Source organism: Squalius cephalus (assembly GCF_949319135.1).
Source record: "Squalius cephalus genome assembly, chromosome: 20".
Taxonomy (NCBI): domain Eukaryota; kingdom Metazoa; phylum Chordata; class Actinopteri; order Cypriniformes; family Leuciscidae; genus Squalius; species Squalius cephalus.
Window position 1 is genome coordinate 17,683,698 of NC_137141.1, and position 16,277 is coordinate 17,699,974.

At 36.7% G+C, this 16,277-nt stretch overlaps 2 protein-coding genes across 2 annotated transcripts; one reads left to right on the forward strand and one right to left on the reverse strand.

Moving 5' to 3' along the window:
* Window positions 1–4,150: 4,150 nt before the first annotated feature.
* ecd (ecdysoneless homolog) lies at window positions 4,151–12,876 on the reverse strand. The gene is made up of 13 exons (XM_079853059.1): window positions 12,717–12,876; window positions 12,358–12,586; window positions 11,966–12,171; window positions 11,154–11,332; window positions 10,225–10,417; window positions 9,572–9,700; window positions 9,245–9,370; window positions 9,027–9,112; window positions 7,960–8,066; window positions 7,581–7,791; window positions 7,420–7,487; window positions 4,764–4,981; window positions 4,151–4,680 (listed from the first exon to the last, which is right to left on the reverse strand). Exons 2-13 carry the CDS (start codon window positions 12,566–12,568, stop codon window positions 4,471–4,473), a joined length of 1,944 nt encoding a protein of 647 aa, XP_079709185.1. The 5' UTR covers window positions 12,569–12,586; window positions 12,717–12,876; the 3' UTR covers window positions 4,151–4,470.
* A 976-nt stretch (window positions 12,877–13,852) lies between these two features.
* gnrh3 (gonadotropin-releasing hormone 3) lies at window positions 13,853–15,637 on the forward strand. The gene is made up of 4 exons (XM_079854170.1): window positions 13,853–14,053; window positions 14,992–15,136; window positions 15,292–15,363; window positions 15,469–15,637. Exons 2-4 carry the CDS (start codon window positions 14,999–15,001, stop codon window positions 15,538–15,540), a joined length of 282 nt encoding a protein of 93 aa, XP_079710296.1. The 5' UTR covers window positions 13,853–14,053; window positions 14,992–14,998; the 3' UTR covers window positions 15,541–15,637.
* Window positions 15,638–16,277: the final 640 nt, after the last annotated feature.

Sequence of the window (16,277 nt, forward strand, 5' to 3'; positions counted from 1 at the left end):
AAAAAAAATAAGTTATTGTTGTATTGGTTTTAATTTATGCCTTTATTTTGTGCTTTTATTTTTTAAAAGTTAAGACAGGAAGATGTTCTTTACTGTATTAGTAATGAAAATGACAAACTAGCATCTGAATGCATTACGGTAATGAGAATGGAGAATGTGCTTAACTGGGCCTTAATGGTCTTAAAAATAGGCCTTATTTTTTAATGCAAAATATATATATTTTTATATATATTTTGAAGGTGAAAAATGATCTAAGTATGTTCTTGACATGCTTTGTGAGATTCACCCAAGTATATTATACTACAGTAAGAGCTTAATCTTACAGTAACCTTACACTCACAACAGAGCCTTTCACATTGGTAAAATGCATGGTTTGTAGAAATCACAGCCATAAGCAATACAATTTAAGACTAATATAGTAATATATATTATTTAAATAGAAAACCTGTGACTCATGTATTTATTTAGCTCCTAATTTACAGTACAGACTACAGTATTATTGTATTATTGCTGTGTATCGCTATGACCATCCTGCGGACTGAGGCACCTAGATTATGATGCCAGGCGTAGCGACTCTCCAGGCCTACACATACACAAACTCTTACATATTTATACATATATGCAAACCCCCACCGCCACCGCCACCGCCCCCGCCTCGCCCCCGCCTCGCCTTCGCCGCTTTGTACCACCAGTCTGACAGGCGGGTCTGTGACCAGCGCCGAGAACGGCTGCAGGACCGGATGGCTGCTTGCCTGTGCTGGGTTACCTCCATCCCCCACTCCCCTCCCCTGTTGCAAGTCTTGTGTGTTCATGTTGTAGAGTGTACTGATTATGTGTTAATGTTGCTGAGGTGTTTTTTTTTTTCCTGTTCCCACACTGTACTCCTCACAGGAGCATAGTCTGGGGGTTGCCTTTTTTTTCTCCTCATCTCTCCTCATGTTATGCTGTATTTTTTTTCCTCAATCCCCTGTCTTCCTGTCCTGTCTACCCCCTTGTCATATTGTTTGTGTGTTTGTATGGACAGGTTGATGGCTAATTTCGCTGGTACTTGTGACTAAGTGACAATAAAGGCTACTACTACTACTATTGTTAAAGTATGGAGCAAATAAAACATATTGAGGTTTTCTCACACACAAACTAAATTCCAAAGTGTTTCAGCTTCTTTCTTGACATTTCTTGTATAAATCTTATGTATTACTTTTCCTGCATATTTTCTTAATGACGGAAGCAGTACGTAATGCACAAATGTAGACCACCAGAAATCCTATTACTCATTAGTGTTGTTACCAGCATAGGCTAAAGTCTTTCCAAGTGAGAATCAAGAGGTTAAAAAGGTTCACCATTGGTGCTGTGTGGCTTTGCTTCTAATCAGGAATGATTGATTTTTCTGTATAGACTTTAGGTTAATGTTAAACGAGCATGCCATTTGTTTAGTTAATCAGCGTAGATGAGCACAGGGAAACATTCCCCTTCCTTTTCTCTGACAGATAGCTGATGGGTGGGCGGTATGACCAAAATTCTGTTTCACGATATGACTAATTTTATTTCACGGTAACGATATATTTCACGATATAGTTATTTATATATGTAGTTATTCTCGAAAAATCGACAAAGAGGGCTTTGTATAATAAATAAACCCAAATACTTTAGAAATGAAAAGTACTTCACCTTGTTTGATTTTTCTTTTTCTTTTATTTGGTAAATTATTTCTTTGGTAAACTATTTTGATAGCTAAATATAGTAAACAAAACACACTCATCAACTTTTAGATGAACTGCCCCCAACTGATTGATATTAAATACAACTCATAGATGCAATTAAACTTTAAATAAAGTGTTGCAGAATAATTTTTCAATCTCATGTTATTGCTTTACTTCATCAATCAGTTTATAATATCTGAATATTTTATATTGAACTATTCTATTCATAATAAATTAGTTGCTTGCTTTTAATTTTGTAGGATATTAGTAATACTAGTTATGTTTAAATGTGTTAACCAGTACATTTTTGCCATGTCTGCTTATTATACTGCGTTTTTAAGGGGCTTGTTTTGCTCTTTTTGTGATATCTGGCAACCCTACTATGGAAGCAAATAAGAGACATAACTATTTGAAATTTAACAGCCACTGAATACTTAGTTTTGAAATATTTTATTTTGAAAAACATTTATCTGAATTTATTTGCTCTGAATTCACCCCTTTGAAATTATTTTAATTTGGAAACCATGTATCTGAATTTATTTGTTTCAAATTTACCTCTCAAAACCTGAATTTCAATGAATATTTTTCAATGCTCACAAATTCAGATACAAAATTAAAAAATCAACACAGAATTTCAGATAAAATAGATTCAAGTTGATCAAATTTGATTGCTCAAATTCAGATCTCAAATTTCAAGTTAATATTTTTCAAAGAAAACATCAGTCTAATTCGTCTGCTCAAGTTAAGATCGAAAAATTCAAGTTAAATATTCACATGGTAACATCCGGGCAACCCAGGATAGGAAAAACAGTTGAGCGCCTATCAGAGCACGACGATCATGATCAAGTTTAAATTCAGTCATTTTGGAAGTTGTTATCTGACCATTATAAACCTGATGACTACTTCTTCATACAATTTATTTATAGTAGTTTGCGTAACTACTAAGAAGCTTTCTTCCAAACAGATTTCTTTCCAAATGAGAAAAGGTTGTCAGTCAACTTGCCTGGTAAAATAAAGGTTAATAATAATAATAACATTGTTGCCAGTCCTGAATTTGAGCAATCAAATTTGATCAACTTGAATCTATTTTATCTGAAATTCTGTAAGTTGATTTTTTTGTATCTGAATTTGTGAGCATTGAAAAATATTCATTGAAATTCAGGTTTTGAGAGGTAAATTCGAAACAAATAAATTCAGATACATGGTTTCCAAAGTAAAATAATTTCAAAGGGGTGAATTCAGAGCAAATAAATTCAGATAAATGTTTTTCAAAATAAAATATTTCAAAACTAAGTATTCAGTGGCTGTTAAATTTCAAATAGTTATGTCTCTTATTTGCTTCCATACACCGTCACCAGGAGCTTTAATCAAGAGAAGTTCAGAAGTGACTAAGGAAAGCAGCAGTATGAAAACCGAACAGCTGCTACTGTTACAGTGTTGAATAAGTACAGGGTGGGCCATTTATATGGATACACCGTAATAACATGGGAATGGTTGGTGATATTAAAGTCCTGTTTGTGGACTTCTAACGTTAAATGGCCACCATGGTCACCACCCATCTTGAGGAGTTAGCCCCCTCCCTCACATATACTAATGTGCCACAAACAGGACTTTAATATCACCAACCATTCCCATGTTATTACGGTGTATCCATATAAATGGCCCACCCTGTAGTTTAAATCATACACACCTTGTAACTGCGTCATTATTTTACAATAGCCCGGTGAACACTGACACACCGTGCTCCCTCTCAGTGCGTGTGTGCGCGCGCGTCTTTTGAGGTGGAAATATATAACTCGCGCTACATATTTAGTAATTTTGCCTCAGATACAGGATTATAAATTCGCTTTAACAAGCAGGTTGTTCATTACCACGGCAACCGCTTGCGTCATGCTGAATGCGATTTTCGTGTTTAAAAAGTAACTATTACGAGACGGAAAGATGAAGATAACTATACATTATTTAAGGTTATTTCTATTCGTTACGATATTGATTTATGAACTGTTGTTGTCAAGTAAGCTTAATGCTTTCCCCGTTGCGATCGTGCACTCCTCGAAACTATAACCTACGGCTGCTGCACTGCTCTAGTTGACTGCTGCGCCTTTTTCCCCGAAAATGTTACGTTAACAACCACCCTTTAGAAAACATAATTCCTTCGTGGATCCTCTTGATCAGTTTTCTCCTTGTTTCTTTGACAAATCTGTCTCAGTCTCACGCACGCTGCACGTGAGTTAACCACGCCCACTTATTTACATGTCGCGGTCATAGACTGTAAGGTCGCGGTATACACGGAATAAAAAAAAAATCTGTTACGGTTGACATTTTCTACCGTGGTAACGATACCGTCATACCGCCCAGCTACAGCTGGGGCCCAGCCCTAGCTGTAGCTGATATTTTCTGTTGTAGACTTAATCTCCAACAAAATGACACTAATTGTAATTGGAAACATCTCAGAAAATATTATCTTTATTCAAAAAGAGAGAGTAAAATACATTTTAATTATGAACAACATGATAAACAACTTCTCAGATTTTGTGAAGGAAGAAATTCCCAGTCAATTTTAGTGGAAGTGCTCTGTTTTGAAGAAAATATCAATGTTTGGAGGTAATAATTCACAATTCAGTACTAGGTGTGGAAAAGAACACCATACATTTAAATATAGTCAGCTGATAGAGCAACAGCTGAAGTTTACTAGGTGAAGGAACGCTGAGTGCACGATAAGTGTGAGATAAGTCTCTTTGAGTTGATTTTTCTATTTCAGTTTGGCTTATCAGGGCTGATCTGCGTCAGGTGGGATGTGGATGCCAAGACTCTGCAGTAGATTAGAGGCAGGCCCAGCTAGACCTGCCTGAGAAGCGAGAGATTCAAGTAAATTTGTAACCAGGTTGAGATCCACATCAAGCGGCTGGATTTCTTCCTCAACAAGCTCTGAGCCCGAGGTGGCTGATGAGCTTTTAAATGCATCTGCTTTATTACTGGCCTATAAGAAAGCAGAAAATAAAAATAATCAAAAGTTTCTTCAAAGTTATGGCCACAGGATAAACAACATCTGTGGATACTTACTCTGTTATTCTGTGTAAAGCTTTGGCCAATATTTGTGCTTTGCAGTTCCTGGTCCATTTCATCCATGTACTTCTTCAGATTCTCCAGCTCCTCTGAACCTGCCTGCTCCTGAAAGCCACCATTCTGCACTTCTTCATTCTCATCCACATCATTGTCGTCCTCGTCGTCATCATCATCATCATCAAAGTCGTCAGAGTCTAACTCATCATCCTTAGTTCCTGTAAAACAGGAAGTGCTAATTATTAGTGATTTTCTGTAGTATAGATAATTCAGGCATAAAATTCTAAATAAATGACAGATTTAAGTCAAGAAAAAATTAACAGGCTTTATGGAAACCAATTTAAAATATAATAAAAGATATAACGATTAGTGGTTGATCGATTTTGACCGATATTTTTGATGGCCGATATAATACATACATATACATTTTATATATATATATATATATTTTATGATATCAGACTATTTAATTTAAAGATTGTAAAAACACATGCTGTAATTAAATTAAAACAAATTGTATAATATTTAATAAATTAGAAATACACTATTGCAGTGCCCATGCAAAATCAGTTTTTGTGTGTGTTTTTAGTAATTGTTGTATTTGAGTGCTCATTGTTACAATTACACAGCAAAAGTTCAGTGACATTTTTATTTGTGCATGGTAGAAAGCAAATACTGATACTGACATAATGACATACAATAAATATGGAAAATTGAACTACATGGTTGCAAAACCATATAATAGTGATATATTACAGGTAGCAGGAGTTTAGATTAGATTAAATTTACATTAGTTTCAACTTTGTTGTCATTGTGCAGATTACAATTATAGAGACAATGAAAGGCAGTTAGCGTCTAACCAGAAGTGCAAAAATGCAGAAAAGTGCCATGTGAACAGTATAGACAGGTAGTGCAGTGCAGACAGTAGTATACAGTTAATGAAGTGGAATGGTGTGTACACTAAAGGCCCTTGCTCACCGAGTCCGAAATTATCGCATGCGTTTTTTCGCATTCGTGATTCGGTGGCTCTGAATTGTCAAAACACCATTTAAAAATGCTTGCTACGAATGCGAAAAACGCAGAAAATTGAACCTGATTAGATTTTTTTTTTGGCAGACAAAAGTTTCGGAGGCAGTGTGCAAGTGTGATTGACATAACGTGAGGTCGTATTTATTTTTTAACGTGCGCGAATTTCGGACTCAGTGTGCAAGGGCCTTAAAGGGGGGGTGAAATGCTATTTCATGCATACTGAGTTTTTTACACTGGTAAAGAGTTGGATTCCCATGCTAAACATGGACAAAGTTTCAAAAACTAAGTTGTACGTTTGAAGGAGTATTTTTGTTCCAAAAATACTCCTTCCGGTTTGTCACAAGTTTCGGAAAGTTTTTTTTCGAGTATGGCTCTGTCTTACGTAAGATAGAGCGGAATTTCCTTATATGGGTCCTAAGGGCACTTCTCCGGTAAGATCGCGGCCGCGCGCACACTCGTAAACCAGAGCAAGAGAGTGAAAGCAGTTCGCCATCAAAGCGCCCTGCCCGGCTTTTGGGAAGTCAATGTCACCAAAGAAGTGTGTTTTTGGTTGCCAGGGCAAGACAACCCTGCACAGATTCCCAAAGAACCCAGCGTTAAGGAACCCGTGGATGGAGTTTGTTTTTCTGAGCATAAACAGAGTTGTGTAAGACTGTTGTTCCCTGCATTTCGACGATGATTGTTTTATAAACAAAGCCCAGATCTACGGATTTGCAGATCGTCTAATGCTTAAGGATCGAGCAGTCACAATGATAAAGGATCGCGGTCGTGCGTTGGAACGGTGAGTAAAACTGTTGAACAAATGTCTCTGTGTGTTGTTAGCTAGGCGGGTAAGCACATCTTTAGCTTCGCCCACACGGCCCGCCCCCAGCCGCTCGTTTTTTTCCGGAAAGACTCGGTTACAGTCGATCTTTCAATTAAAAATATAATAAAACAAAAGACTTTTTGGAGATATGAAGGATGCAATATTACTCTATAGGTACTCAAGATTAACAGGAGATTGAGTGAAAATGAGCATTTCACCCCCCCTTTAAGGATATGGGGATTTGCCATCACGATCGGTAAGAGGAGAGTTAACCTCATTTAAGCCTGCATAGCCAACATGAGCTATCCTGTTGAATAGGCAGGGCAACTATTTAACATAGCATATTCAACATCATATAGTTACAGGCTAACTTCAGCGCGCATGACACAGTAATAACTTTGCATTATCATTGAGACCAGGCTATGCTTGAGCAAACAGTTTGTGAATAGGCTACTATGGCCGTGAAAGAGACTGTGAACCCATTGAATAGGATATGTTTAGTTGGTGAGTAGCATAGGCTACTATTACACAGTAGCGATAACGTTAAGCGCACCAGAATAAAATATAATATTCAGAAGTAAACAATGTAGCTGACTTACAGAGTCAGTTAATATCCACAAATGTGACAAAAGTGGCCAAATAGATATAAGTGCTGGCACGATAAAAGTCCTGGTCCAGACACACTGGACAAACAGAAAAACGTATCGATAATTGAAAAAATGACATGATTATATCCAAAATATATATAGGCGATATATCGGTCGACCACTAAAAGATTTTAGAGCACTAGGATTCATTAATATCACAGAAAGTCAAACTCACCTAGCAATCTATCAAGAGCACTGGTTACTGCATCTGGATCAAAACTGAAGGGCTCAACCAAGCAAGACCTGAAACACAATTTCAGGAATAGAAAGTCAAATTATCATGGCGCTATAATAATAACTGAAGTATTGACAATTATTCAGATGGAGAATCATTACCTGGGTATTTCAGCACCTTCATGAGAAGACATGGCATTAATGAAGTTCTTCATGCCTTGCGTTACAGCTATCAGACTGTAGCCAGCTTCTTCCTCCTGCACCTCCTCATGAGGCTGTGCCGTCTTACGAGTGCCATCACTCACCCTTCGACTTCCTTTCTCCTCAAGCAGCCTCTCCAGCTCCTGAGGTGAGATGTCCAACCACGCATCACCTACAGGGGGAGATTGAGAGGATCATACTTGATTAAGAAAAGACTCGATTAAGAAAGGCTCAATTCACAGGCTAGATTCACTTTCAGCATAAGCAGAGAAAAGACTCGATATGCGCAGGCCAAAGAGAAAACAATCCTCTTTTAAATGGGAGAAAAACTGGTACATACTGTCCTCTGGTGGTAGATGTGCCTCTTGGTTTTTGAGGTCTTCCAAACTGAAGGAGGAGCCCTCCAAAACCTTCAACACCTCATCGCCAGGATTATGAATATCAGGGCTTGAGAAAGATTAAAATGATATTTACCCATATTATTTCAAAGTTTGGACTCAGTAAGATTTTCTAATGTTCACCAAGGATACATTTATTTAATCAAAATACAGTAAAAAACAAACAAATTATTGCGACTCCTATTATATTATTCTAACTTATATTAATGGCAAAAATGTTGAAAGATTATTTGATGAATAGAAAGTTTATAGCAATGCAGAAGTCTTTATTGCCAATTTTGATAAATTTAATGTATTATTTCTGTTAAATGATAAAACAAAATGTACTAGTATTTTCATTAAAAAAAAAAAAAAAGGTTTAAAGTCAGTTATTTATATATTTTTCTGTAGTGCATCAGTAGGAAATATCAGTTTACATTTCCAAGCATTCCTTTTGCCATTAAGTGTAATAAACCAGTGAGATTTGACAACAGCCGGTATGATCTTATCTCACCATCATCGAGTCATCTGTGATTACATGTCTGTGACACTTGAAGAAACCGACCTGCAAAGCTACGCTACGTTAAAACTATGTGCAAGTGTAACTAAGGGTGGTCACACCAAACATTGATTTGATAAATTTAATAAAATTTCATTGATAAATAAAATCTATTTATTACATGATTTTTGAAAGAATCTTCACTTTATAGCATTTTTACACAAGTGTCTAAAACTTTTCACAGTACTGTAGCTTTGCAGGTCGGTTTCTTCAAGTGTCTTGGAGACGTTCCCGCAGTTCTTCTGGATTTAGTCCATCTCATTTTTTTCTGTTTCTTCATGTAATCACAGACGGACTCGATGATGGTGAGATCAGATCATACCAGCTGAGTCAGACTCCTTGTGTATACAAAAATCTCACTGGATTATTACAATTAATGGCAAAAGGAATGGCAAAAAACTACTTTGCCACACAGAGAAAGTAAAATTAACTCCGTGACAGTAAACTTTAAATGAAAAAAGCCACTCTCACCGATGAGTGCTGGTTACCGACTGCCTGAAGAAACTTTCTGCTGACGTCAATAAGTCTTTGTATCGAGCAGATCCTTCTAGTTCACTCTGGGTTCACAAAAATAGTCAAACACATCAGCAAAATCTATATCCACACACACAGATCAAATGTATCTCTCAGGGAAAGGAATCTTTGCATCATCTGCTTCAAGTATTTTCAACACAGAAACTCTTTCCTACCTTAAAGTATCCATTCTTTTTAAGGCTATCTAAAAAGCCTCTCCATAATGGGTTACTGCTGACTGAAGTCTCTTGCTCTGATGAAGACTGACCGCTTTTGGAGCACATGATTTCAAAGCCATGGGCCTTAGGCATGAACAGAAGGTAGAATACATTAGCACCATGTACTCTAGTTACAAAATGTATTACATGACAAACTGTATTTCTGAGCATATGAAAAATTCATTCCAATGGGACAATTTTTAGAGAAAAACACAACCTCTATGAAATGAGATCTGCATTTTAATAGTCAGCTTTCTCTGTACACGACTCATGCCATGCGCTCACCAGTTTCATTCCCAGCTCGTGAGCTCTGTACTGGGGATGAGAGCGGGCGGGAAGCGTGAAACCACTCCGCCGATCTGGAACAAAACTCTGTTGTTGCAGCTGTGCGTACAAGCATCGAGTAAACTTCACCTACAGGAAAGGGGGAAGGGAACAGGTTTGTAGTAACTGGAGGAGTTCTCAATAAATATATAACTGTTTAAAAGTTTGGAGTTAAAAAGTAATTTATTCCTGTGATGGCAAAGCTGAATTTTCAGCATCATTACTCCAGTTTTCATTGTCACATGATCCTTCAGAAATCATTCTAGTATGCTGATTTGGTGCTAAAGAAACATTTCTTCTCATTGTCAATGTTGAAAACAGTTGTGCTGCTTACCTTCTGTGGAAGCTGTGACATCTTATTTAAAGATTTTTTGATGAATAGACAGTTCAAAAGAACAGCATTAAATGCTCATAAATAAATATATACATTTTATTATTTTTATTTAAAAAAAAAATGTTTTACATCCTTGCTGAATATACGTATTAATTACTTTTTTAATCTATTTTTTAATTCGGACCCCACCGGTCCGGTAGAGTGCATGTGACAGAATTCAGCAAGTACTTTCCCACATAAAGATAAATTCAGAACAAGAAAAATTTTGACTGCTTCTTACTGATGTCATAACTCTGGTGTCAGGAGGAAAGGTGCGGAAAGTTCGGCAGGCCTGGAGGTCAACAGGGTCACGCAAATAGAAAGCAGACACAGCCGGGGCTATAAGGTCAGGCCTCCTAGACAACACCACAGCGATGCCCGCAGGCACGTAACAGTGGGCGCGGTGGAAATTCTGCTGGATTTTAGCTGGATACCTGCACACAAACACAAACAACTGAGTTTGTAAAAATGAGTAACAGAAACAACTGAATTGCTTATTTGAAAGTGCCCCTATCATGCTATTTTAAAGGTCTCCAATAATAGGTTTACATGCATCCAAGGTCAAAAAACACAAAAAATGTCATAACGTACATTGCAGCACCACCTCTTTTCTCACAGTATCTGAAACGGTGTGTATCAGAAATGTAACATATTACAATTTTAGCTCCTGAGGCCTCCTCCACACTTGTATACACAGTGATACGAAGAGTAACAATGGAGTCGGTTTTACCATATCAATCCGAGCACGAGTCCTCATCCTTTGGACGTGCATACATGATGCAAAGTGGATTTGCTTTCCCAAGCAGAAAACTTGTCGACAACACGAACCAAACTCTTCCAGGCCTCAGCCACAACTACAATGTTTGAGGGCGGATTAAAGTCGACATTGCTCAGGGGCAGCCAATGAAGACCATAGACTGGCATTATGCAAATGTTACAAACCCACACAAGTTTGTGCAGGAAGTGAGGCTGAAATTCCTGACGGCTTGTTTCAGGCAGTTCTGAATCGGTTCTGTTTTTAGGGAGATAATTACTCCATTTATCGTGCACTTTGATCTCTGAAACATTGCAGTCCTTTAACATTCACAAACAGCTATATTACACACTACATGAAAGGTAATATCTGAAAGAGCATAATAGGGGCATTTTAAACAATGACATCACTCTCACCCATCCAGCCTCCTGGCCAGAGCGGCGCGTATGGGCTGTTTGGCTAAACAGCTCTCAGTGTGTGAGTGCAGCACCTCTAGAGCCTGACCCACAGCAGGCACTGAGTCTCTAGGCCAGCCAACCTCTCCAGAACGTGTACGGTTGGGTAATATGTGCAGCTCTCCCTGGTACAGGAACACCTGAGAAACACAATTACAAACATTACAAGTCATAAGCCAAGGGGAACAGACTATATATGCACTATCTACGCAACGATAACAAGAACAGCCTTACTTCTAAAAGAGAGAGAGAGATGTGTATAATATTTTTTTCCTGCAAATGATGATAACCATCCATCACTGATTAATACAAACTGCTGGGATCAAATGTTACTACAATGGTCCTAAATGTGTAAGAGCCACAAGTTACTTATTTCTTTATATAGATGTGGAATTAATAATTGTGAATAAAGTGTATCATAATATTTCTGAAAACGTGAAAATTAAGCTCCATCAATATTGCTTAATGATGGTGACGTCACTTACTGCAATTACCGTTTAACGAAATGTAGGATTGGGTCGATTTTTGACAGTGTCATATTTTTGTTTGCCGTTAATAAACAAGTTACTGCAATATTGGATGTTATTCGAGTTCAACTCATCCTCATATATAATAGCGGTCCACAGGAATGCAACAAATCGTACAGACTGCTGCATCAAAATGATTATCATATTGATGCACATCAGTGGCATTTTTATGTACTTCAAAGAATACCATGGTCCAAAATTCATGATAATATCATGGTACTAGTATTTAAAATTTCCAATACAAACCCTGTTTTCACTGCTGTCTGGGTCCAGCCACTTCGGCAGGTGTTCAGCGGCTTCAATCAGAATAAACTGTCCATCATTATCATAGACAACAACTGCTACATCACTAAAGGTGCGCGTGATCTCTTTTAGCAGGTAAACGATGAACCATTCATCCTCCACATTATCACCAAACTCAGTAACACCACCCAGGTGTGCGGGCACATCACCTATGGAGTGAGGATGAAAAAAACAGAAGTGAACTGTTTATAAAGGCCTCTTTGCAAACGCATAATAAAATAAGCAATTATGTGGAGCGTATACATTCGTGACTAGCAAAAAAAAATGGCAGAAATTATACTCTCTCTCACAGACACACACACGCACGCGCATATATGTGTGTGTATTACTCTTACCTTTCTCAGGGTGATATCTTATATTGAAGGGCTGATGTTGCCAGATGTACGGCACCAGAAGAGGGGCGATCTCAGCGAGGATGTTCTGCAGGATCTGTTTAAGGGATTTCTCATTGGCTTCTGCGTCTGATGGGTCAGGGTGAGCCAGAAACAGCTGATACTGGACCGCGTCTTCGGGAATGGCAGGTCTTCTCAAAACATCCATGTTCATGTCTCATTATACCATAAGCTGAGGGGAGCAGCACAGATCACGTCACTGATTTGGTTCGAGGTTAATGTAACGCGCAGACGCCATACACATTATTACGGTTTGAACAGCATACGATTTTTGTTCATGTAGATACAAGTCTGGAAATTACCTGTGAGAGTTTATTAGTTCTTCTTCTTCTTCTTGTTTTACGGCGGATAAATTATACTATAGCTTGATAAAAAGAAAACTGCTGAGAATGACGGTCATGTGGACATCTTGACTTGTTTTGAGTCTGAGCTCGTGGGATTTTCCTTACACGCCCCGGAAGTGTCGTAGTTTAGGATACAAGTCCTCAGTTCAAAATAAAGGTCCTTTTGAGCCAGTTGACCTTTTGAGGTTAACACAAAATATGAATGTGTAATAAATAAATGTGGTTATATTTTACATTTAGTTTATTTATTTATTCCTCTTATTTTAGTAAAAAAATACAACTAAAATACAATTTAGCAAAATCCATCTCTAGAGTTAAAACTTTATAGTTTTAACAGATAAATGCTAAATTAAATTATTAAGTAGTTATAATAGTTCGATTCAGCAAGGATGCATTAAATTGATCAAAAGTCACAGTGAAACATTTATAATGTTACAAAATATTTTTATTACAAATAAATGATGCTCTTTTGAACTTTCTGTTCATCACAGAATCCTGAAAAGAAAAAATGTTTCTTAAGCAGAAAATCATCATATTACAATGATTTCTGAAGGATCATGTGACACTAAAGACTGAAATTTTCACAATTTCACAATATTACTGTTTTTAGTGTATTTTTATCATATAAATGCAGCCTTGGTTAGCATAGCCTTCTTTCAAAAACATATATAAAAAACTCTAACTCAAACTGAACCCAAATCTTTTAATGATAGTGTATACAAATAAAATTGAATTAATTGGTTGGCTGGTTATATCAAAGTTAGACACTAGAGAACACAAGGAAAGGTTTGTGAGCAAACAGTTACCAAATGTAACAGTTGGTTAGTTAGTTAGTTAGTTAGTTAGTTAGTTAGTTAGTTAGTTAGTTAGTTAGTTAGTTAGTTAGTTAGGAACATAATTTATAGGTGTATTTAAAAACAATCCCAAGCAAATGCTTGATTGGAAGTCAGATGATTCAGTCCTTGTCTCTAACAGAGCCATCTTTTGGCCTTTATGTCTCATCTTTTCCCCTGTGTGTTGATCTGGCCATCAGAGTGTCTCTTTGGACCATTTAAACACATTATTTAATAAATCTTACACTTTAAACAGGTCCATTAGCTAGGTCCCCACGACAGCTCTTTATCTATTTTGGAAATCCAGCCCCAGGTGTGCATTAGAGTGTGCATTAGAGAGAAACCTGCACCTGCCCTGTGGTCGCAAGACTCCCAATGACGAAAGAGCATTGCAACTCATTTTAAGAGGACTGTATAAAGGAGACCAAGAACAACACACTTCATCTTGATCAAAGACAGCAGGTAAGACTTTAAAATTATGTATCACTGTAAAAAATTATTTTCATGATTTGTTATCACAACATTTATCTTTTGTCAAATTAATGTGGTTCAGATAACATAATATTTAGAATTTTTATTTATTAATCTCCTTCATTGTATTGACTTAATTTTTTTATTTCAATGAACTCAAAATTGTATGGCAACCTTTTTTAAGTTCAACCAACAATATTTTTTTCAGTGTAGTGTTTTCTGAATATCTTTAGATTTAAACTTAAGATTTAAGTAACTCATTTAAAGAAATGACAGATTGTAACTAACTTGTATTTAATTGCTGTATATTTGTACCCACTGCTTTCACCTCTTAAATAGACTTGAATTTCATTTATAGATATTTATATTGTTTAGAGAAAACAGGCCTAGTATTTCTGTGCATGTTTTGAATGGTTATGTTGAGCTGTTGCGTAAATTGTTAGAAACTGGGGTTGAATGTCATTACGTTGTACTTTGACATTGACATTTGTAAATTTTTTGCCTCAGACTCAATAAGTTTGAGCTGTACTCATATCAATATAGATATTGATGTATCAGTATTTTTAAGTTAAAACAGCTCCTACAGCTGAATTTAAATTAAACAGCACTTTTAATCTTCTGTAATTCTTCCATTTTTCTTTTATTTTTACTTTTACTTTCTTGTACAGCACTTCGGGCAACCCAGATTGATTTTAAAATGTGCTTTATAAATACAATTTTATTTGATTGGATTAATATTAGTATACTATAATCAATCATTTTGTTCCAATAGATTTATAAAACCAAATAATTGGATAAGATATCTTTTTTTCCATTGTAAGATTTTTTTTTTTTTTTTTTTGGCTATCAACAACTAAACAATTTTCATATATTTTATATGAAAGTTTACATGAGAGTACGATTTTGCCTATTAAATGTCTTTGTTTCAGTTTTAGCATGGAGTGGAAAGGAAGGGTGCTGGTCCAGTTGTTAATGCTAGTGTGTGTGTTGGAGGTTAGTCTTTGCCAGCACTGGTCATACGGTTGGCTTCCTGGTGGAAAGAGAAGTGTTGGTGAAGTGGAGGCAACATTCAGGGTGAGATTATCCTCTGTCCTCTTCTGTCTGCTATCATTTTGAAAAAAAAAAAAAAAAAAATGATTAAGTATGGGAGACCGGGAGTAACACGGGGTGGACATCAAAAACTAAGAATATTGAGATGTGTGACTAGAGTAAAAATCTGTCTCTGTCAGATGGATGCTGGTGACACATTGCTGTCTATTCCTGCGGACACTCCAATGGAGCAGCTTTCACCTATACACATCGTAAGAGCATGACTGTTCCTCTTTCTTATTGGAAAACATCAGCAGTTTAATTTCCCAGTGTGAAACTGTACTTGATCAGTGATCTCTCGTCTATTGTGATTACAGATGAATGAGGTGGACGCTGAAGATTTGCCTCTGAAAGAACAGAGATTTCCCAACAGACGAGGAAGAATGTAAAAGCATAAAATATGAAGATGAACCCTTGGAGCCAATGATAATACAATTTTGTGTTATTCCATGGGAACAACATGTTTTATGAAGTCCTGATGAAATATCCTCCTCATGGTTTTAATAAAAAGCCTATACTGCACTAGGGGTGCATATTTGTTCAAAATCAACCCTCGTTCATTTATTATTAGACATTAGGCTAAATGTTTTGAGAGCTGAAGCAAGAGTAGCACCAAATGCCTTTTTTCCCCTCAAAATACAGACAAACATTTAGGCTTTACATCCCAACTGTGCTTCCACGTCATGGCGCTCTTGTATCCATGTTTACACAGTGATTTCACAAAAGATTTGTGACATTTATAATTTGTTTACTTTGGAGATTAATCATTTATGCTGATATTTACTATAGCCGATGGCTCCACGTAGTTCATAAAATGAAGGATATTCATATGTGAGTGTCAGAGGTGAATGTGTGAGATCTGGCATTGCCTCTGAACTGCACAATGGTGTGAGTCTGACATATTAATCAAATTTAAGTGCAATACATTATCACCTGAGAGCGTAAAGAGCAATGAAGTACCTACACAGCATGATACGTTCACATTTGACAGAAACAAACTGAAAATCTGAGAATCAGGTGTCAAAGTTGAGGGTTAGTTGAGGTGGAGCAAAAAGCTGCTCATAAAGATTTTAAAAATAAAATAAAGTCTGAAGCATTTCTTTAAGTAACCCATATGAATGATGTG